General features: G+C 49.9%; 1 protein-coding gene across 1 annotated transcript in view; it reads right to left on the bottom strand.

The window, feature by feature from the left end:
- The window catches only part of PDIA5 (protein disulfide isomerase family A member 5), a 91,791-nt gene extending 68,847 nt beyond the window's left edge, over window positions 1-22,944 (bottom strand). Inside the window, 3 exon segments of the mRNA NM_001163046.1 lie at window positions 511-598; window positions 3,698-3,824; window positions 22,897-22,944. Coding sequence (NP_001156518.1) covers window positions 511-598; window positions 3,698-3,824; window positions 22,897-22,944 — 263 coding nt within the window.
- Between the last annotated feature and the right edge of the window lie 1,376 nt (window positions 22,945-24,320).

Below are 24,320 nucleotides of genomic sequence, written 5' to 3'. Positions count from 1 at the left end.
TGACCCGTGTGACGGAGCCTCCTCGGAAGCCAGGGCAACAGATAGGCCTGCCAGCTGACTCCCCAGTTGTGCCCTGTGGGCCCTGGAGACCCCCGTGAAGGGCCTGGGCTGCGGGTAAGGCACACAGTTCTCAACGTAGACTCCCCCCATAAGCAAGCCCACCAAGTGGCCCTGAAAACCATCTTGCCTCTTTGGGCATCAAGGCTCCTTCTGCCACTCTCTGAGAAGACAAAAATCAAGTGCATGACAACGGAGTGACAAGTAAAAGTACTATGTAAAAGGGAAGAAGAGGGGTGGGGAAAGACAGGAGGGGGAGCCACACCTACCCTTCTCCAGCCCATAGCGGTCCTGCAGCATCACTGGGGGGTTTCGGGGGAGGGCGTGCTTCAGCAGTTGTCTCTCCATCATACCTCCTCTCCCAGAATATCAATCAGGAACAATTCCCACCCCACCCACCAGAGCCCACCCCTCGCCCTCCAGCCACCATGTCCCAGGTTCCCAGGATCATACCCACAGTCCACCCAGCAGATGGTGCCTTGTCCTTTCACTGCCTGGGCTACAGTAGACAATAACTTGAGGTGACTTTCAGCTGCAGCTTCTGTAAAATAAATAAATAAATAAACACCTGCACCCGAGCACACTGTCCCCACCGCTGCCATCTCGCCTCGGGCAAGGAAGGACGGAGGCCAGTCCTAGAGGCGAGGTTCTTAGCACCAGCTAGAATACACCCCTGTGGGCAATGGTTCTAACTGAGGACCATCCAGCTCTTCTCAGAAAGCCCCGCTCCCGCCACTCTCACAGACACAGAACCCCTCACCCCTCCTTCAAGCCACGCCTCACACCTCACTCTGCCAAGTCTCTAAGATAGATCCTCAACTTGCTGTAGAATCTCTGACTCATTAGCTTTCTGGGACATATTTTGAAAATTCTGTAACCAAACAATTACAGTTCTATAACTAAGCAGGCAACGAGTCTGCTGGTTCCACGCTTGCCTGTCCTGGTGCCCAACCTGGGAACTGACAAGGGCAGGGACCAGACCCTTTCCTTCACCTGAGCGCCGCACACTCACCTAGGGGCTCTGCACAACACAGTGATTAAATGAGGTTTACTTGTGACTCTGGTGTCTGATGGACCCACACTAACTCCTCGCACAGCCTGTTTCCCCAGCCCGGCAGTAGCCCGGGGTGGTCAGCTGCAGACCACGGACTACGCCTCAGGGCCAGGCGGAGTGAGCGCGAGAAAGGACGAGGTGTTGGGGCAGAGCCCCTGGAAACTACGGTAGGGGGGCAGGCTCTTAGACATGGAGCCCCTGTGTCCAGGATCGCCACGCCACCAGCCTGCGGCGCTCCACTGCCTGGTGGCTGTGGCCCGGCTGTCACGCTCCCCCATTGTCCCTGTCAGCTAGCTCCCTGGAAAGGGCCCTCATGCAGACACGGTGGGGACAGCAGGCTGCCGCCCTCACCCGCCAGAAACTGCATGATATGTTCCAAAGCCAAGCAGAAATGATATCTGAATTATTTGCCTCCTCAGATCTCCTTTTCTAGTGTGGATAATGGAAGCTGTTTGTGAACACAAAGCCTGCTGAGCCTTTTATGCAGTGAACAGAAAACATCCTTCAAGAGCCCTGCACAGAGCCACCCACAGAGGCCCTCCCTGAAACCCCCAGGCCAATGGCGGGGCGGGGGGGCGGGGGGCGGCGAGGTGGGAAAGGTCGTCCTCACCCTTCAGACTGGGATCAGGAGGCAGGGGAGGGAAACTTGAGTAGAGCACATAAAGCCTCGTCCCTAAGCCTGCCTTTCAGCCATGGAAAGGGAGGCACTGGCTGGGACGAGGAGGGGAGAGAACCCAGTGCTCCTGAAGCCATGGGAGGCCCTCAGTGTCAGGATAGGCCTGGGCCGGAGGCAGGAAGGTAAAATGACCACTGGGGTCCAAGCCCAGAGATCCAGACCAGGGAGGAGCCAGGTGCACAGGGCTGCTGAGAGCTCCACTGCCAAGAGGCAGGGACAGAGGCTGGGCCAGGGCAGAAGAGAAAACAAGAGTGCTCCCAGCCCCGCAAGCCCTGGGCTAGATACCTCATCTTCCCACTCTCTACTCTCCGCATCCTTTCCTAGTGGCTGAGCCTCCCGTCACTGCAGACTTTGCACATTCTTCCTGCCTCCAACAGAGGAGGCCAGGCAAAAAAAGGGGACAGAGGGACCTGCCCTAGCGTCCACCACCTGGTGGACCTCAGGCGAGGCAGCTCCAAACTCCTCACTCGTAAACTGGACATCACCTGACAACCTGCACTGCCTCCTCATGCTGCTGCTGCTAAGTCGCTTCAGTCGTGTCTGACTCTGTGCGATCCCACAGACGGCAGCCCACCAGGCTGCCCCGTCCCTGGGATTCTCCAGGCAAGAACACTGGAGTGGGTTGCCATTTCCTTCTCCAATGCGTGAAAGTGAAAAGTGAAAGTGAAGTTGCTCAGTTGTGTCCTACCCTCAGCGACCCCATGGACTGCAGCCCACTAGGCTCCTCCGTCCCTGGGATTTCCAGGCAAGAGTACTGGAGTGGGGTGCCATTGCCTTCTCCGCCTCCCTCACGGCAAGGCAGCAAATAAGAGTGTGTCTCAGAAGTTCCTTGCAGAGCCCTTCTAAGAAGGTGAGCTTATGTGAAGGGGTGTGCCCGGGGAAGAAAGTGAGCGTGTTCCTGGGTGGGCTGATGACCCCCCAGCTCCAGGGGCACCCGAGGATGTTGAGACATGCTTGTTCAGGGCCCTGGAGCCTAGGCCTCAGGAGCAACTCTTACTGTCCCCTGCCTCAGTTTCCCCCTATTCCCAACAGAAAAACAACCCCTGGTAGTGTGTGCCAGGCCCTTAGAAGGGCCAGCACATGCCGGGTGTGTGGAGGACACAGGCCTCAGGAGGGACACGCATCCAGAAGATCCATCAGCACCACCACCTCCCTGCCCCTGCCCCGGGCTGGGTGTCGAGGATGAGCTGCTGAAAGAGCTGTGCCGGAACTGGCCCCGACTACTGGCTACTGCTTCTCTGGGGCACAGGAAACTTGGCATCCTTGAGGGCAGCAAGAACACTTAACTCTGCTGGAACAGCATCAAGTCAGATGTTCAAAGTCGCAGCCAAGAGCTGAGCAAACCTCTCCGTCTGTGATGCCCTCTCCAGCCTCAAGGTCAGAAGAAGCAAACCGCTATTTCCACCCCACACTGAGCACAGAGCCCACACTGAGCACGGAGCCCACTCCAAACTCAGTCTCCTGTTCTGACCCCAGAGCGAGACAGACTGGGGCCAGGCAAGGCCAGGACTGCCAGCCTGGGTGTGTGTCCCCATGCCTGGGGCAATTCGGCTGGCGACGGGCTGGCCCAGTCAGTCAGTTAATCCACAGCTCCGGTGAAGTGTGGCCTGGTGGGGCTGGCCTGCTGTCCAGCAGCCAGAGAGTCCATCCTGGGTGGTCACTGTCCTCTGGCCTCCTTCACACACATTTTGTCTCCTTCCTGAGGCTCTGAGGGACTCCAGGCGGCTTTTCCTAAGGAAGCCTGGTAAAAGGGAACTGAAATAACCTCTTAGGGAGCACTAATGCCTCTTTGTCAGGACCCTCGGTGAGCAGTTTTCAGTCCTGGGGTCTCTGCCTCCCACCCCTGCCCCCTCTCCTTCCTATCCCACTGCATCCCTGACCATGGCCCCAAGGCCAGGAGAGGCACTCACCAGATTTGGAGTAAAGCACCAGTACATTATTCCGGGTCCTGAGAAGTTTTTTCAAGTCCTTGGGGTCAGAGATTCTCTCGATGAGTGAGGAGAACTTTGCGGAGGACAGCCACGTCGGCAGGACCACCTGGGGACCAAGAAGCCAAGGACCATGAATCCCGAGTGCCAGCCGGCCTGAGGACAAGAAGCACCCCCAGATGCATTGCCCCTAGGCACAGCTGACTGGGGAGGGATAAGGTACACCCCTCCTCTCAACCCGACACCTGCCTTCTGCCTCATCCCCTCTCCAAACCCCAGGCAGCACTAGTGGTAAAGAAGCCGCCTGCCAATGCAGGAGACGTGGGTTCCACCCCTGGGTCAGGAAGATCCCCTGGAGGAGGGCATGGCAAGCCACTCCAGTATTCTTGCCTGGAGAATCCCATGGAAAGAGGAGCCTGGAGCACCACATTCCATAGGGTCACAAAGCATGGGACACAACTAAAACAACTTAGCACTCACACACACACTCTCCAAGTAGCACCCCTCCCACAGGGACTCTTCCAGCCCATCCCAGTCACCAGCTCACCCTTCCTCTCGTGCACTTTTTGTATGAGGCCATACGGGCTGCATGAGTGCATAAGCATGCTGCATGGACGTTCCTGCCACCCTTTCAATCAAGACCTCTCTGGGAGGTCAAGGTCTGGACCCTACCCTGCCCTCAAATGTCACACAGTGGAGCAATGTGAAAACTCCATTCCGCCTAGAAGCACCAAAGCCCCAAATCCACAGAGAAGTATGATCACCTCTTAATGAGATCCCATTCAGGATGGGAATGAATGGGTGGGTGAGGGGTTCTCCACTTTCCCCACTTAGCCAATGTCTAAGGAGACCAGCCAAAAGAAACAAGCCAATGCTGCCACAGAAAACCCTGAACACCTTGGGCCCTGGAAGTGCCAGGCACTGCTGCAGCATGAGAGGTGGTCTGGAAGCAGGAGCAGGGAAGGGGAGGCTGTTAAATGTCTGAACTGAACTGTGACACAGCAGAGCCCCTCACCCACACAGCCGGCCAACACACCCCTGCACAGCCAACAAAGAATACCGCGGTTAACACCTGGAGCGACAGAATAAGAAACGCTCCGCCAGGAGACACCAGGCAGGGTGCAGACAAACTGAACCTTGAGATCACCCATCTTCTCTAGGCCTCTACCCCCTCAGCACCTTCCCCTCTCTCTTTCAGAATGTTGCAAACCTACTCCCCGCAAGAGGGTTATGGAGGAATGTGGTAAGAAGAGGCAACTACAGATTATCCAATGCACTTGATCTTATAGATCAGTTAGTTTGACCAAAGTTGCATAGCTAATAAGAAGCAGGGCCAGCATCTGAACCCCTGTCTCTCTATACGACCCCAGGTCCTCTTAGGCCACTGCCTCTTTGTAGCCAGAAGTCTTGCATTGAGTCTGAGCTCTACTCAATAGCTAAGATGCCCAGGTAACATCACTCAACCTTCTACAGACTTAGTGCTTCGCATCTGATGCAGAGATAATGATACCTCCCCTCGTGGGACAGCTGTGAGGATGAAAGGGGGTAACTTATCGAACATGCCTTATAAATCATACAGCACTCTAACAGTATCAGTTACTGTAATATATAATATAAATTTCCATCTCAGCAGCGTGGAAGGCAGAAATGTGCCATACTCTAGTGTTCCTAAATATAATCTGCCACTGAATGCAATTTAACCTTCTCCACAGAGTAAAACCATCAGAAGGAACTGTCCAGGAATGATTTTTCCTTTATTCTGCCCTGGCAGGATGTGTGCAATGCCTGAGGACCCCCCCGCCTCCATACAGCAGCTTTGAGAGTGCACCAAAAAGTCCATTCCACCTTATTATTACATGTTATTCCGGAAAGGTCCATAACAAAATGCACATGGTTAAAGGGAAAAAAGAAAAGAATCTGTTGGAAAAACATGTTGATGCTGCTGTTTTTAATCCTCAAATAACCTGGGTAGTCAATAGAAACAACTGCCCTTGCCCAGTGCCTCAGGACTCTGACCCGCAGATCAGCATTCCTGAGAGGCACCTGCATTTCTGGACTGGGGGGTCAGGAAAGGGGAAGGGATGGCGGACCCTGTGCCCACCTGCCCAGGCAGCTCAGCAGCATTCAGCTGGACTAAGTGACAACAAAGCGTCCACAGCAGAAACCACAAGAGCACCAAGTCTCAAGGCTTATCCACCGCTTCCTTCCTAGAAAGCCCAGTGAATCCCTCAGGTCACCTAACGATTACATTCTAACCAACAGCTACTCTCAGAGTACACAAACCACCAAAGCCTCTGCCCCCGTGTTCACCCTCACACAGCAGACAGCTTCAGGTCTCCCAGAAATACACTGAGGCTGGGGCTTAAACGCAGCACTGTCTGCAGCCAGCCTGGTTAAGAACTCTTTATGGAGGGTCCACCTCCTCCTCACCTTGCCCCATCCCTACTCCACTCCCTAAACTAGGAGCACCTGCCCCCTGAAAGCCCTGAGGGTATGTTTGTCCAACACAAGAAACATGGCACACACGACTGCCACACTCTTGACCTTTGCAGAGGTCCTCCCTGGGAGCATGTTACAAGGGGCGTCCGTGACAGCTCCTGGGAGACCCAGAGGGAGCATGGAAACCAGACAGACCCAGGGCAGTCAGGGAGGGTCTGGGCTGGAGAGTGGTAGGAGAGGGCCAGTGGGGCCAGTCCAGGGTGGGCGGGGTGGGACCTTGAAAGCCTGGCTCGAAAGCCCCATCTGGCTGTGATCTCAGACTGGGCAGTCGCCAGAAGGCTGGAGGTGAAGGGACTCCCCAGGGGGCCAACCAAGTAAAGAGAAATGGTTCAATCCACAAGGCTTGAGATAAAAACAACAGAACTCAATGACTATTCATCTGTAAGCAAGGGAGGAAGAGTAGAAGCCAAAATGACCCAAATGGAACAAGCATCAAAAGTGCAAGAATGGAGAAGCAGAGGAGGCTTTTGTCTCTATTGAGGAAGGTGACAATAAGCTTAGGCACAGATACGTGGACAAGATACCCCACCGAGGTGTCCTCCAGACTGGAGAGTGAGACTCAGTGAAGTCTCAGAGGTCAGGGTCCAGAGGGAGAAGTAAGGAGGAGGAGGAGGGACCAGGAGAAAGGTTGGGAAGAAGGCAGGAAGTACCACATCAAGGCAGACCAGGGAGGAGACACACAGGCAAAGGCCGGGCCAAGTGCAGTGGGAGGCCAGGCTGCAGAGAGAAGCACACACATGCCAGAGGAGCACAGGCAGCCGCAGGGTGGGGAGAAGGGTGGGCTGTCTCCACCGAAGGTGGGGGGCCGCATGGACGTTTGTAGGCACAGGAGAGGCAGGATTTGCCAGGAGAGGATTTGAAATAAAGGGAACAAGAGGAAAACAGTCAGGATAGGTAGATCCAGGGGTAATCAGGGGACTTGGTGTGCAAAGAGCTCAGATGCTCACTTTAGTATCTCTGAGGAGGGTAAGAGGCCCCTATATATGGCCTCAGACAGACCCTCACCTTAGCAAGCAACCACAGGGACAGGCAGGAGCACGGCCCTTTCCTCCCTCCTTTAAATGCAAGGGGACTCTCCTCCAGCCACGTAGCATTCTCCTTTCTCCTCTGCTTCAGTCTATCCCAACCTTTCCAGCATGTACACTCTTTCCCTGCGTTAAGATGCAGCTCCAGGGAGCCCTGGATAGCCCTGCCAAGAGCCTTCCTGCAGACTTCACAAGTCACAACCCACAAACCTTGATAACAATAACTAAGGCGAAAATAACAGTGTTAGTGATGCACAAACTCTGTTTTGTCAAGCCCTCAGAGGGGGACAGGGCAATGCGTGCGGAGGAAGCCAGCCACCTTCTGAGCCAGCCATGGAGCTGTTCCTGGGTTTGGCAGGCAGGCAGGCAGGCTCTTTACATCCTAAGTCTTTCACTTTGGAGGAAGAAGAGAAAAAAATCCCCTTCTGTTGCCTGTGCAAACTCCTTCTGACTTTCCCCCAATAATTGCTTTCTTTCTGCTCGCCAACCCCAGCCTTCACAGTATTTCCATCAGGGCTGAACTACTCCACTGGCTGGGCTGAGACCCATAAATCCTCCCCTGGGTGCAGGGCAGAACACACCTGGGAAGGACATGCCCTTCTTCTACTGCTGGGGAACACAGGCCCCAAAATCCTCACCCCCACCCTCTACTACAGGGGAGGCAATGGGGTCGAGGACATTGGTTTCTCCCCTCACCTTCTGAATAGGTGTCTGCCCATTTTAGGGCCTGCCGGACACAGGGGCCTCCAGCCAAGAAGCTCGCTCTCCTCCCTCTGTGGTCTCACCACCCCCAAGACACATGGGAAGAGCACTGTGTCTGGAGTCAGACAAACCTGGGCTCAAATCCAGGCACTGTCATTTACAGGAGGATGATCTGAGGGGTTACGAGTGTCACTTCCCTACCTATAAAGGGGAGAAGATAATACTGACACCTGCCTTGCAGTGTTGGCTGAGGATCAAACAAGGGGGTTAAACTACACAGAGAACCTAACGTTATGCTTGGCACACAGCACACAAGCCTTGTACTATTAGTGAGACAAATCACAGGCAGAGCAAGGACAACCGGAGACCCAGCACCACCTTTTCCTCTTCAGGGCCCTGCCTGCAATCAGGCAGGACAGCACATCCAAGCAGGAAGAAACGTGCACGTACACAGATCCAGCGTCAGCAGCAAGAATAACCACCCGTCTACACAGCGAACCAGACCCACAGGCTACACAGCACCATGGAGGATGGTCCTTCCTGGCTTTGTGCCCATCTGCCCCTCTGGGACAAGTGGGCACTAGCCTCATCCTACAGATGAAGAAACTGAAGCTCAGAGAGATTGACTTACTTACCAAGGTCACACAGTAGGTCAAGTCACAGAGCTCGGGCCTCCCAGGTCCTGGCCAGAGGTAGTGGCTTACCTCTACCCCACAAGCTCCCTAGACTCACAGCACCTCAAGTGGACCCTTCCCAGAAGCACCTGCTTCCCGCGGTTGGGGGAAATCAAATCAGCCAGGAAAAGCCAAAATCTTCCAGAATGGGCAAGGAGGGTCCCAGCAGGGATTTACACCAACTCTCTACTTCCTGCAAGCCCAGAACACCTGCTGTCGGCCACCCTTCTTAAGACCCTGGGGCAGTCAGCCCAGATCTGCGGTTCATCAGAGGTGTGTGCAGAATCTGGGCTCCCTTCCGCCTCCTCTCATTCTCTCTAACATACTGCATCACAACTTCCGCTCTCTTCACTTAACCTCACCCACCAGACTAGACACAGAGTCATGCAATTCTGGAAGATAACAGGATCAGGCCTTGCCACATTACACCCTCAGCTTTAAAAAGCTCCGGATCTCTGGGGTACATGCCAGCACCCTCACATTCTCTATAGCCCAGGAGGCTGTCTGTTATTACAGATTTACCATTCAATGCAGATCATGAAGCCAGAGGTATTCAATTATGTAAAAGCAACTTGCTAAAGGAAGAAGAGTTGAGGACAGAAGTTTAACATTTAGGAAAAAGGGTGGAGGTGGGACTTGACCTTCTTTTTGTTCTGTCACCTGGAAAAAAGATAGCCTTCTTATGTTTGGAGCTGTGAAGAAACTGGTTTAATTTAGTGTAGCCCACATCTCACTCAAAATAGTTTTGAAATGTCAGAATCTAAGTCTAGACTCTTAGAAAGCTGGTGGTAAAGGGATCCAGGAATAAGGTTAAAAACAGATGACCTGAACCCCAGTTCAGAGAACCCCAGCTGGCTGAGTATTTGAGAGCTAGAGGTTTGGTAGAAAGAGTCAGAGACCCAAGTTTTGTGCTGGTTTTGATATTTACTGCCTGTGTGGCTTTGGACAAGCCATGCCTCCTTCTCTGTGTCTTTCTCTGTAAAATGAAGGGGTTGAAAGTGATTTCCAAAGTCCTTTACAATTATGCTGCTGCTGCTGCTAAGTCACTTCAGTCGTGTCCGACTCTGTGCGACCCCATGGACGGCAGCCCACCAGGCTCCCCCGTCCCTGGGATTCTCCAGGCAAGAACACTGGAGTGGGTTGCCATTTCCTTCTCCAATGCATGAAAGTGAAAAGTGAAAGTGAAGTCGCTCAGTCGTGTCCGACTCTTAGCGACCCCATGGGCTGGAGCCCACCAGGCTCCTCCATCCACGGGATTTTCCAGGCAAGAGTGCTGGAGTGGGGTGCCGTTTACATTTACGATATTCTGCAAACTTCATCTAGTGACCACCACCAGAGAAGTACAGTGAGGTAATCACAGCTCAAGAGGAAACTGCTGAGTTGCCTTGGGCATGTGGCCACCCACATTAAAAGTCAAACCTTTCAGTCTTCCCTGCATCAAGTATGGCCCTGTGGCTAAATTCCAGCCCCAAGAATGTAAACCAAAGTGTTATGCAGCAACTTTTAGGAAGTGTCCCTAACAGACAGTCTAAGAGTTTTCTTACTCCCTTCCTCCTTTCTGCTCCCTAGAATCTGGAAAGATGGCTGGAACTCAAGCAGCCACCTTGAGACAATGAGGTGGAAGGACTTGCTAAAGATGTAGAGTTTTCAAAATAGAAGGCACCTGGGACTATGATACCACAGAGGAATATGCTGGCCCTTGAACACCCCTTTCCAGACTTCTGTGTGAGTGGAATAAAGGCACTCTTTATTCTTTGAGGCACTATCATTCTGGGTTTTCTGGCACACATCCAAATAGATCTTGAGTGCCTCCTGAAACTTTAACTAGAAAGAAATATTAACAACTACTCCAGTTGGGATATTTCAAAGCATCTAAAGCATCGAGTCATGCATTATACTTTAGATCAACTGCTACAAGGAAGGAGACAGACTATCAAGGGTTTGATTTACTGTGCTCCTCCTAATTACTCAAGTTTCACTGTGCCTATTCCCATCCCAACTATCTTGGTCACCTGGTGATGGCTACCCCACAAATGAAAGAAAAACCAATAACTCTTCAGTTTCCCCACAACCTCAGCCCTTTACTATTAATAGAGACCACTGCAGGAGACCAACAGGCCAGGACATCCCTCAGAGTTGAGCTGGGCTGGTTGGTTTCCAGATAGAAGACTCCTCTCGACATTTCTCCATGCCGTCTCCAGCCTCCAGAGCCAAGAACTCAAAATCTCCTGAGGCTGCTCAGCACGCTGGAGTCCGGAAGGCTGTGGAAACTAAACGTGTTAATGCACAGAAGTCCATGTCCTACCATTTCATCTTGGATGGCTCCAGTCATTAGAAAGTTCAAATCCCTCCCCCTCCCAAGCCATTCTGCCAGCCTACCACACTCTGAAGACAGCAAACACATTCACTCTTAGGATTCTGCAGGTGAAATTCCCCAATCCTCATGTGCCCCCAAGCCCCTCAATGTCCTGAATGGTCTGCCCTAGACACACCCATGCTCCCAGTTCCCAGAGCTAGTCCAAGGCCAGGAGTGGGGTGGCAGAGCCTGAAGGGAGTAACATGCCATATTACACTATAATTTACTTTTGGAAATAAATATCTATGCTTTCATAATTCTAAATACAGGAAATTAATCTCAACACAAATTTTGATTTTGGGATCACAGTTTTAAAAAAAAAGTTGAGAAACACCATTAGTGAATCTCTTAAAATATGACACCCAACTGTCATATAGTGCTGGCAAAGACTTAAGCCAGTACAATTCTTTTGAAAAGCTATTTGGCACAATTAATCAAGTATCTTAAAAGCATTTCTGCTCCTCCACGTGGTAATTCCACTTTTGAGAATGTGTCTCAAGGAAATTCACAGAGATTCTGACACATATGTGACTCACTCATTCCTACTCATAAGAGTCAAAAATTGTAAACAACTTGAACATCCAACATCGGGGGAACCGTTTCTTAGAATAAACCACTTGACAGGAGGAAACAGGAATTTAAGTGATGTTTTCAAAGATTGTGCAGTGAAAAGATATTTGTTTTAATGTTAAGTTTTTAAAACAGAATTTAAAATGTACATGGTATGATTACAACTATACAGCCAATTATGCTAAGAAAATGACCGGAAGAAAAAGAAATTCACCAAAGTAAGGCTTTGCCCTTGAATAGATTTTATTCTTCTCCTTTGTGTATTTTTCTAACCATAATAGGCATGCCTGATACAAATACTTTTTTAAAATTACCATCATTTGGCTACCATCATGGAAACAATTAGCAATCTCCAAGTATTTCTCCACTACAAGAAAACGCAACTTTAGAGAAATCTGGCAGAAACCTCAACTAAGGGACCAATGTTAACACCACCAGGAATGGGTCAAATGAACATATGTTTCCTGACAGACAGTACTGAAGGGAGGGAGACATCATCCAAAACAAAATTGAGGGACACTCTTCAAAAATGCCAAGGTGCCCGAAGACAAAGACAGAGAGTGGCCCAGATTAAAGGAGATTAAAGAGATGTGACAATTAACTTCAAATTCCAACATGTGATTCTGGATCAAGTCCTAAGCCAAGAGCTACCTTCCTGATTTTGACTGTTGTTCTCTGGTTATATAAGAGAATGTCCTTACCTCTTAAGAAACAATAAAGTGTTTATGGGACAAAGGAGAAAAGTGTCTGTAAACTTTATATATGCAGAGGGAGAGTATGATAAATGTGATAAAGTGTTAATATTTGTGGAATCGAGTGAAAGGAAGATGGAAATCCTTTATACTCTTCTTGCAGCTCTTCTCTCTCTCAAAATTAGAGTTAGGGAAAAAACACCTAAAATAAGAGAAAAAAGAAAAAGAGAGAGATGCCCAGATGCCCAGAATACAATCAAATACTGCCCCTCCTCTTTCACAGGCCTCCTGATACCCTCGACCATCTATCCAGCGTTCACTGGCACCTTCCCAAGCAAGAGCAGTGCTTCTCTTCCCCTCTTCACTTTGAGCGGACTGACTGCTGGCTCCTCTGTTCACCTGACGCTGTGTAGTTTTTAATAAGAACTATTCTGCAGAATCTGCAGAGAACTCTGCATGCAACGCATACCTAGAATGGCTCTGACGAGAGAGAAAAAGAGAGCCAGAGAGAAATGTTCATTTTTAAAGACAGGTAATTTATGCTCCTTAAATGGACAAATTGGAAGCATCTGTTACCAATCACCATGGCTAAATACCCTCTTCACAAGGAGCTAAGGCCTGACCTCAAACCAAGTTTGAAGATTTCACCACTGATACTTCCCAGTGTTCAAAAGTCCACCACCCAGCAGCCTTTGAAATAAAAATGAACACTGCCTGGATGGCACGTGCGTGTGTGTGTGTGGGAGACAGAAGCTTGGCCCTTGGAATGTGGACCCCTGACTAGCTGCAGCTGAGGAGCTAAATGCGCTAAAGAAAGCAAGGGAAACTGGAAAGCGCTCAGCTGGGATGGAACCCAACCCAAGAGAGGACTCTTTAATCCCGAGAGGACTCTTTAATCCCAACACCGAAGGTCTGGGGACGAGGCCATGATCACTGCAAGAGCTGTGAGTTTAGAGTGTTCATGTGTGCCCAGGAGCCAGCAAAACTGCTCACATGACTGTCCCAGCTCATTCTCTTGATAAGTGAACTAAGTAGGTACTTTCATTATACCTAGTCTATAGATATGGAAGCCAAGATGAAGAGTTAGAAACTTGCTCAACATTACCCAGCAAGTAGGTAAAAGAGCTCTGACTTGGACCCAAGGTGAAGTGGGAAGACCAAGAGCCACACACATCTCACCACTTGCTCCCATGAATGCAAAGCCAGGGTATGTCTTATATTTTGCTTCCTTTAAAAACCACACCTTTGACGTGGGCTCCACAGGTTTCCCACCCATTTTCCGTGGCACAAACGTGGCTGTCAACAAGGAACAATTCGGGGGCAGGACGACTGATCCAAGAGCTTATAAAAACAGGGTTTTTTTATCCTGAAATTGCAACTGCAGTGCATTTAACCAGGACTTAAGTCCCTAAAGCTTTTAATGTTGTGGAAAACCTCTTCAAGAGCCAAGAGGGCTCTGGGCTGCTGCCAGCCTGGTGTGCCAGGCCTGCTAACGAGGAAGAGCTGGAGGAGGAAGCAGAGAAGTAGGCAGCAGGGCCTGAGGAAGAGCAGGTGAATTCCCACTCCGGAAATCCAACCCTGTCTCAAAGCTCCATTAATTGAAAAGAAAATAACAATTCAAGGGCTCATGACCCATGAGATACATCTGTGCTTTGATATACAGTATCTCATTCAATCCCCTAAAGCTGAGAGTTGAAATCAGTATTTTCTATCCCTCAGGCCTTAACCCAAGAGCAGAGTTATAAAATCGCCTCAGTGGGTTACCACCAGCATTTTTTTAAATAACAGTAAAAAGGAACCATCAGTGTGTACATTGGTAGCAAGACCAATTCAGTGAGAAATCTGCATCTGTTATGTTCATATATAGATATATGTACTTGGTTATAAATGTGAAATGCAAAACTGTTCTTGCAGGAATTGCAGTAAAAATGTTTGAAAACCTGCTGTAAACAATCGGTGTGGGAGGTGTACTATCCCTACTTTAGAGATATGAAAACTGAGGTTCAAAGAAGTAAAGACACTCAACTTAGGTGAAGCCTAAAGCAGCAGAACCGGGACTCAGAGGTCTTCCAGGCACAGATCACAAGCTCTTGTCTTTGCCTGTCAATGCACACACCTCCCACTGGTGTGCCTCAAGCTCTCTCCACTCCCCAGAGCTCCACCCAAACAAGACCCGAGAGGCCAGAAAGTCGGCTTCCCCTTCCAATCTAGCTACTGAGCACAACCAACTGGAAAGAGCTTCAAGGACAGCGGGAGCCAGCTCTTCTCTGCTACCTGTTGTGCACAATTCCCTCATTGCCCACAGAAAAAAGCAAAAACGGCACACGCTCCAGCCGAGTGAGTCTCACAATGTCACTGGTGTATGTGGCTCTTATCATGGGCAGAAGTTGTCATGCCACTCGGCCCAAAGAGGCAACTCTGGCTGGCAAGATACTGTCCACCACGTAAAATTAATGTCAGCTTGTAAACGTCACTGGTTTGTAGCTGCACAACAGCAGTAAGTAAAAGCTTCCTGGAAAGATAGATTCCTGGGCCTCATCCTTGAAGAAAATCATCTTGTGGATCTGGAGAGCCCAAGAATCCGTTTTTACACATACCTCTTTAAGGCGGTCGGAGTCACAGCTGGGTTGGAAGGCCACTAACCCATTTTTCAAAAACCTCCTCTCTGGACCCCATACCACTCCCCACTCCTTCACAGCCAGAATTTTCCACCTCCCTCCTCCCCGTCTAAGCAGTCCTTAGCATCCTCAGATCTGCCCCCACCACCAAAGAGGCTTCTGGTGAAGGTTTGGCAATGACCTCCATGTGGCTGACCCGACGGGCACCTCCACTTCTCCTTTTGCTCAGCCCCGGCACAACACACTTGGGCTCCCTTCCACCTCTCCCACAACCCTTACTGTCTTCTTTGTAAATCCACTGCCACCATCCTGCAAATCCAGAAGTTCCGCAGGGGGCTCACTCAGTCCATCTTCTCTACCTGCCCTATGCCGTGCCCTGGGGTACCCCACCTGAGCCGCACCCCTACATTAACATCCCCATCCAGACCTCCCTTCTGAGTGCCACAGCCTCACATCCTGCTCACTCCATGGCTCTTCAACAGGGATCCAGCATAATTTTCAAATTTAAAAGCCCGATTTTCATGCAAAGATTGAACATATTTCAAAGTGTTATCAACTCAATAAGGGGCCCACTAAAATGACAAAGCTAGGTCAAAAGAGGATGTAAGAAAGAAAAAGAAAAGGTTAATAAAAATATTTTTTTAAGAAGTTATAGGGAATTCCCTGGTGGTCCAGTGGTTAGGACTCTAAACATTCACTATTGGGGGAACTAGGATCCTGTAAGCCCACAGCCAAATTCTTTAAAAAAAGATGTTATAAGAAACTTAAATGTGATCGATGAAAAAAAGTATGATATGATTGCTAAATGAGATAACAAGCCAGTTAATATTCTGAAGAATCTCTCTTCCCTAACAGAAATCATCTGCATCCTGTCTAAGTTTACAGAGTATGGGTCCTAAGGAATAAAAAACACAGTGACAATCCCTAAAACACTGGATGCCCCTGAGGTGGGCTTCCTAGACAATGCTCCAGCGTGACAGTAGAAAGTCACGGAATCATATTTAATTTCCAAGCTTGAGGATAATTTTTCTTACACTGGGGTCTGTGAATTTGGATAAGATCTTTATTTTCACTAATTTCACTGAAATTTAGTCTTCCCTTTATTAGGAATGTAGGTAACCAATCACAGTAGCACTGACAATGTCCGTGACTTCGTCACCAATAGAAATCACATCTTCTCAGCACAAGAGGATTGCTGCAGACATCTACGCTCATCACTACTTACAATTTACAGAAATTATCAACTCTGTCACTAGATCTTCCTACATGATGCATTAAAAAAAAATACATACTATTTTGTCACAATTTGTTAAAATATTTTGATAACTATTTCAATATCATGGGTTTCTTCTATAATCCTATGCATACTGTTTTATACATTTAAAAACATTTTTTTGAGAAAGGGTCCATAAGTCTTCAGAGAGGCCTTTTCTGACGCCCTGCAACAGGGTAGGGACCCTTGTTGCTCTAACCACTTTATCTCCCTCCTTCTAGCACTTCCTACTTGAATTAAATAATAAATTAGTGGCCTCTCACCAGGCAATGGGAGGAGGGGATGGTATCCATCCTTTTTATCAGTTTGTCCCCAGTGCCTTGGCACAGTATGTCTGGCTCATAAAAGAGTCTCATGAGGTATCTGTTAAAAACAAAAAAAGATCTGTGGAATGAATGAACATGATATATGTAATATGCAAATGGTGGTCCATGTTCCTTTGAAATAAGGAGCATGTACAACACCCTGCCCAGGACCCAGCCAGGTCAGACTCCTTGGTGACAGCAAACCTGCTTGTTCCTCGGGAGTCTGCCCTACTTGGCCCTAGAGCAGAGCTTTCCAGCCAAGCCCACGACTTGGCTCAGAAGCTATATCACCCTTATGTTTAAGCCCCAGCGTAAGCCCTTGACCTCGATCTCCATTAATACCTTCCAAGGCAAGGATTAAAGGATCTGCTCACAAATTAAAGACATCTGCTCATGCCAAGGGGTTAGAGGAATGGTGGGATTCTTTGCAGTGATGGATGCTCTACTCCTGCCCCGGCCAGCTGTGAGGAGCAGGAAACCCTGAAGCCGGGCACAGGCTCATGACCAGGCCATCTGGGCACAGAGCACACATCCAAGCTGGGGGCTCAGTATGATCTCAGGGAATAAAAAGATGCAAAAAGGCTATTCCAACCCCACATCCCCACCCCTCACCACATAACTGCAAAGCTCATTATTTAGAAGTGATTGTAAACTGGTGAATGGAATGAGGCCCTGATGGACATTACCTAGGGAGTAACGGGGACAGTTACCTAGAGCCCTGCAGGGAGGGTGATGAGAAGGGCGAGGAGGGTGGTCAGTGAGAGCCTGGCTGCAGCCCTGCCTCCTGTATTCAGGCCATCAGGGAGCTAAAGAACAAGGATCACGGACACCCCAGGTAAATGACTGGTGCTGCTATTTCAGAAAACAGCACCTGCCAAGGAGGCTGCTCAGTCAGATGACCCATTCATCTGTTCTATGCCCTCCCCTTCCAGGCCATGCCCATCAATGGTCTCTCTCTCCCCACTCTCTCTCAACTTACCCATCCCTCTCTTGAAGTAACAGTACTCAACCAGCTTATCTTACCCAGCTTGTGTGGGACACGGAACTACACAGACGTGAGATATACCGCAATACTTTGCAAGCCCTCTACAGTGTACCAGGTGTTTTATGATTCTCGTCGACAGGTCAAATGGGAAGCCACAGACTCAGGTCAGTGCTGCAAGATGGGCAAGGCACAGTGCTCCTTCTCTCTCCTGCCAAGATGCCAGGTGTGGGGGAAACGAAAGGAGGGCAAGAAGACCACCAAAGTCTGGTGATGCAGAAGAACTTAGGCTCTCCTACACCCTGGGGGTCACTCTCTGGTCCACTGTCAGCCTCCCAAATCTACTACAACCACCAAGGGAAACACAAGAGCCTCACAGAACAAAACCACAAAGCTGGGGCAAACCCTCCAGGGAGGCAGTGTGGTTGGTATCTCCAGTCTCAAGAGAGGATCCACTTTCAGAAAAAAGGGGAAAAGCAGAGCACTGAAACTCTTAGCCCTTCTGTGTACACACACCCACACCTCCAACCCATCAGGAGTCTCTGAAGGGCCCAGTGCAGAGGGGCAAGGAGTCATCGGGACCTCGGCTCCAGCGACCCATGATGCAAGAATCCAAGAATCATGGTACAGCCCCCTACCCACGGCTCACAGCCTCCACTCACAGCCCCTCTGGCCCTTCACTGGCTTCCTGGCACCCATTCTCCAACCACCTGAGGTGCCTGCCGGCTCCTATTTATTGGGTGTGCCCATGTGCCATTCACGATGCTGGGTGCTCCCTGTATTATTTCTGATCCTTTCAACTCTGCACAATGGGTATTATCACCACTGCTGACAACAAGAAAATAGGCAGGGCCCAAGGTCACACAGCTCCTGAGTGTGGCTAAAAGCTCATATTCTTTCCATAACATCACACTGGACTTCATCTTGTAGATAACAGAGAAGAAAGTAAGAGGAAGAAAGTGTTGTTTTGGGAAAATTAATCTAGTCTCTCCCGCTCCAACCCAACCCTGCACTGTGGCCTCACTGTTCTTGTTATTAAAAAAAGCAACTTTCATCATGTCTCTCCATTGTCTACAGATTTGAGTCCTGAAAGCTTTGCCAGGCATCTAAGGTTTTTTTTTTTACTGGATTCACTTTTCTAGTCTTATTTCCCCAGCCCCAGACTCAAATCCTTCTGTCCATCTAGCATCGTCCATTGCTCCTCATTGCCTACAATTCTGTCTTGGATTCCCTGCCTGCAACACTGATTCCTTTCAGCAAATATGGACCAGGGATGACTGCATGTCAGGTTTGGGCAAGGTGCCAGCACCCAGAGGATCCCCACTGTCACAGAGCTCAGGGTCTGCCCTCCTTGTGAGGCATAAGCTAGGGCCCTTCTCTGGTCGCTGGGTGCCCCAGAGGCTGACTCTGGACAGGATCCACAGCACCCTGTTTGCCACTCATAAGGCACCTGGCCATCCCCCCAACTCAGGTGCCAGTTCTGTTTCAACACTTCCTCTGCAAAGTGCTTATTTCTGTGGGAAAAGTGCACTCCAGGTTCCAAGCAGTATTATAACTGGCAATTAGGCCCCCAGGCCAGCCCACAAGAGCCTATTAAATATATAATGGTGTAGAACCTAAATATATATATACTAAAAGCTCTGCAGAAGAGACGGGGCAAACACCTGCTGCTCCCTGCACCTCTGCCCCCTGTCCCACCAGGTTCTGAGCTTCATGCCACCCTCAGGGACAGAGGCCTGGGCAGTGGCGTGGGTGGAAGGAAGCAGGTGGGAGCTGGATGACATAGATGGAGTGGGAAGAATGTCCATCTGTAATTCAGGAGCCTGGCTCTCACACCGCCTTGTCTTTACAAACTAGGCGGCCTCACGTGGGTGAGTCCCTTCTCTCTCAAAGCCTCATTTTTCTCTTATAAAATCAGAGAATTTTGAATTAGGTCAATAGTTCTCAGACTTCTGAAGCTCACAGAGTAGCAGGATATATTTTAAAATATAATTTAAATATATATTTTAAAATATGTTTAAAATATATTATGTATATAACATACATATCTGAATTTAGATTTTTATCAATCGAAGCCTTTTAAAAAAAATTCACAATACAGTATCACTGCTTTCATCTTTTTTTCCAAAAGGACACTCTAAGCCACTCCCCCAGCACCGTCTCAATATGGATACCATGCCAGAGAAATTAAGTTTTTTAACTGGAAATACTCAGAATCATGAAAAAAAAAAAAAATTCACCGTTGTTATTTTTCCCATTTGTCTATGAACCTGTGAAAAGGTCATCACAGGCCCACTCCAGGCCTCAGCCTGACACTGAGACGCTTGAGCAGGGTGAGGTTGCGTTCTCCCAAGTTCTGGATGGAGACTATAGGACAGTCAGCATGGACGGCCTGAGGAAGGGCTGACTGCAGGGGGAAGCTAAATGGGGCAGCATGAAGGGCCAGGCAGCTGCAGGGGTGGGGGACAGGACAGCCTGGCCCCCCCAGCTGCAGGCCCGAGGCACAGACACCCAGACTGGAAGGGCTAGGACCAACTTGTCCAAGTGTTGACTGCACCTCTTTCCACATCACAGTGTTGGAAGACTGGGAGTCCCCAAAGAAACATTTTTTTTTTAAGTTCCTTTACTAACTTCTGATTAAAAGCTAATGCACATTCATTAAATTCACGAAAACTTGGGAAATATAAAAAAAAACCATAAACAAAAAAATAAGCAAAAGTCACCCACAGCTCCACCTTCCAGAGCAATCACTGTTGACATTTGGATGTTCGGCTAATCCCTCGCCTCTGTAGCTAGCTTCAGCCACCCTGGGATTCCGTTTTGTATCCTGCTTTTCCCCTAATTATCATATACAAGTACTTTTTCATGTCCTTAGGTAGTCCTCATAAGCATTATAAAATATTTTGAAAATAAATCCAGCATTCTAGTAAATACATACATCCTTTATAAACATCACTTTCCATGGTATGGGTAGGGCTACAAGTCATTTAAGCATGTTGCTATTGTTAAGCATGAAAGCCACTTGCATATTTTTGCTACTGTAAAAAACAGGATGTGTGTACATCACTGTCCATGAATCTCTGTAGACTCCTTCACACTTCTTTGCGTTTCTTGGGTCACAGCCCAGGGCCCTGCACATATCAGCTCTCAGTAAATACTGAGTGAACAAAGAAACTCAATCAAGTCCCAGGAGCTGGGGAACCCTTATCACATGGACACAGTTTATGTTTACAGAGGCCCATCCTGGTGTCCGGGCTTCCTCAGTGGTAAAGAATCTGCCTACAATGCGGGAGCCACAGGAGACATGGGTTTGATCCCTGGGTTGGGAAGATCTCCTGGAGGAAGGCACAGCAATCCGCTCCAGTAATCTTGCCTGGAGAATCCCATGGACAGAGGAGCCTGGCAGGCTACAGTCCATAGGGTCGCAAAGACTTGGACACACTTGAACCAACTTAGCATAGCATGGCACCCTGGTGTCCACTCACCACTTGTCACTGACTCTACACCTCAGTCTCACACCTGCTAAGCCAATCTTGGGCTTGGGGAAAGGAGAAAATGCCAGTTTCTTGCTGATGACTCCCAGGTTCTAGTGCTCTCAGCAAACCTACCCACTCTCCACACCTCCCGTGGAGGGCATCAGCAGATCTCAGCTGCCTAGATGACTCCCACACTCGCTCCTGACAGCTCAACGCACCTCTCAGGAAAGTCGTGGCTGACCTTCCCTCTAAATTAATGCACAGCTCTCCTTCAGTGGTGCTCCCAGACCTTCGAGTGTGGGTATTCACTCCTCTGTCTTTATTTGCCCACAAGACTGACTTCCCTGCCCAACTCAGGGCAACACGGGAGGGCAGAAATGTGTATTTTGCCCTCCATCCCAAATCCAACCCAGTGCCAGCCAATAAATGAATGTTTGCTGAATGAAACTTCTTTCTGGTCAGAGTCCCAAGTCTTTCATTTTCACAAGAGGGAAAAGAAAGGGGAAGAAGAAAGTAGACCTCCTAAAACAGACTGAGTTCAAACACCTTTCCGGGGTGGCACTGGAGACGGCCCCCTCTGCACAGTCCAGCAGCCCTGCCTGGCCCAGAGACCACCCAGGCCAACTGGCTGAGGGAACAGAATGAAAACAGCATCAGACAAGCCTAAACAGACCTGGGCAAGTGACACTGCTCCTCCAGCCCCGCTTCCGAAAGGGAGAAACAGATCTAGAGGGGCAGGGGCAGCTTCCTTTTCTACCCACTTTCAGACAACCAGAAACTACGGGGCCACTCCTCACTGGTGATCCCAGAAGAGCACAGTATTGAGAGCTGGAAGTGTTTAAAACAACTCAATCCACACTCCATTTTTTCTCCTCACTCGTTGTCCAGCATCCTTGCCACACCCAAAAGAAAAAAAAAACAAAACTGGAAAATCCAGGTTGGAAAGAGTGCCAGCAGCAGGAGTCTCTCTTCAGGAGCTTCAGGAAAAGGAGCCAAAGCTGTCCTATAATCAGGGAGACCAGAAACTACGAGAGAGGTATGGAAGGAGACCCTATCACACACCCACGGGAACACCAGGGCCAACCCCGGGCCCTTGGGGCTGTGGACACACCCATTCCGACCTCTCTCCGCGATGCCCTGAGGTACACTCTCCACCCTCAACCCCAAGGGTAGCAAATTGCTCCGGAGATCCCACACTCCCATAACCCTGGCCCGTCCCTCCTCCCCTCTTGTAGGGTTTCGAAATTTAGAGCTTCCTCCTCCGATTTGTCATCCGATCATCCTGGCAACCGTGCGGGGGGTGGAGGGAGAGTGGTATCTAAAGCGTCCCCATTTCACGGATGAGGAGACTAAGTCACCTACATTAAAATGATAGGCCGCATCACAAGCCAGAAAGTGGCTGAGGTTCCAGCCAGCCTCAGCTGGGTAAAAGAACAGAACTCCCCGCCCCGGCGACCCCACCCGGCCCAGCCAAGTCTGGCCAGCGGGGGCTGCTCGGGAGGGCAGTCCACGTGGTGGCCGGCAGTTTCCTGGCTGCTCAGGGCCAAAACCAAGAACTAGGTGGTCCTAAAACAAGGTTTTAGGCAGTGCAGGTGCCAAACATCCCCTTCCTACCCCAAACTCACACAGGTGCAGGGCCCCGAGTCTGGGGCGCAGTGCCCCCGCAAGCCACCGGCTTTCCGCCCTAGCCCATGGCCGCGCCCTGACCTGCACCCCCATAAAGTCTTGTCCACCGCTCAAGCCCCCAGCCAGCGATCTCCCAGCGCCCCCGGGTTCCCCTACCCCGGGCTCCTTTCGACCTTTGAGCGCCGAAGCACTCCGCAGGGAGGGCACGGCGACCGCCCCGCCGCCTCCCGCAGAGCCACCGGGTCCCCGCCTGTCCAGCACGCATGCCTCCACCCAGGCGACCGGAGGCATCATCTCCCCGCAAGCCCCGGGAGCAGGGAGCTTGGACCTGCACGCCGGGCGCACGTGCCTTCCCGGCCCGAACCCCAGCGCCACAGCCTCACCCAGACCGCCAGCGGCAGGAGCAGCCACGCCGGCACGACCCGCGCCATCCCTGCTGCCGCTGCCCCCAGCCGGCTCCGGTCCCCACTCGGGCTCCCGCGACCGCAGCTTCGCCGGGTGCAACCGCCGCCGCCACTTCCCAATTGCTCCCCGCCTCCGAGTTCCCGGTGCCACGTCTGCCAAAGCATGCGCACCACGCTGGGAGAGCCTGCCCGGGAGAAGTGCGTGCTGGGAGTTGTAGTTTGCAGCACGGCTGAACTTGGCCCCCTGGCCAGGTAGAATCAAGAGCCTAGTGCGGTATGGTTAAGGTCAGAGTAAGGGAAGGCAGTTAGTTAATTTGGGGGGTTTACTCTGTGCCTAGAACTTTAGAAAAAGCATGTCCTTCGGCTCACAGAGAAAAATTTTATTTTCCCCACTTTGAGGATGAAGAGGTGGCCCAGAGAACTTCAGTCATTTGATCCAGATTACACAGCCTGCAAATGGCACAGTCCAGTTCTGCTTGTGGAGGCCGGAAAAGCCCTCATCCCTGCCTCCCACCTACTGTTCCTTTTCTGCATTCAAGAAACTTTTATTGACCTGTTGAAAAACAATTTGACATTTCCTCAGAAAGTTGGATACAGATTACCATATAAGCCAATAACCACATTCCTGGGCATGTACCCCAAAGACTTGAAAACAGGCATCCAAACAACTACTGTTACACAAATGCTCACTGCAGTGTTGTTCCAATAACCAAGAGGTGGAAACAACCCAGGTGTCCACTGAGAGATAAATGGGTAAACAAAATGGGATATATTCATACAGTGGGATATTATTCCATCATTAAAAGTAATGAGCTACTGATGCATGCTACAATGTGGATGAAGCTCGAAACTATTATGCTGAGGAAGAAACAAAAGTATGCCTATTGTATGATTACATTTTTATGAACCATCCAGAAACAGGCAAATTCAGAGGCACAGAAAGTAGATTAGTGGTTTCCTGGGGCTGAAACGAGGAGGGATTGGCGAGTGACTGTTCACTGGGTGCAGGATCTCCTTGGCGGGTGATGAAGATGTTTTGAAGCAAGACATAAGCGATGGTTGCACAACCCTGTGAATGTACTAAAAGCCACTGAATTGTACACTTTAAAATGGTTATTTTTTATGTTTTGTGAATTTTATCTCAATAAAAAAAACCTTTATCGAACCGATTCATGTGCTAAAACATTCATGCATGGCATCAGTTATTCATTCAAGAATGTTTATTAAACACCTACTATATTCTGAGGCTTGAGATGGACAAGGATGTACAATCTAGGATTGATAGGTTATAGCTGAAAGAGCTTTTCATACTGTCTGGAGGTCCCAAGTTCAATGCCTAGAAGTCGTCCTTGATCCATCTTCACTTCTCAACAGGCCCATTCAACCCATCACCACGTCATGTC

The sequence above is a fragment of the Ovis aries genome, chromosome 1 (genome assembly GCF_016772045.2).
Source record: "Ovis aries strain OAR_USU_Benz2616 breed Rambouillet chromosome 1, ARS-UI_Ramb_v3.0, whole genome shotgun sequence".
NCBI classification, from domain to species: domain Eukaryota; kingdom Metazoa; phylum Chordata; class Mammalia; order Artiodactyla; family Bovidae; genus Ovis; species Ovis aries.
Note: the sequence above shows the minus strand (reverse complement) of the source record. Positions and strands in the feature narration are given on the sequence as shown.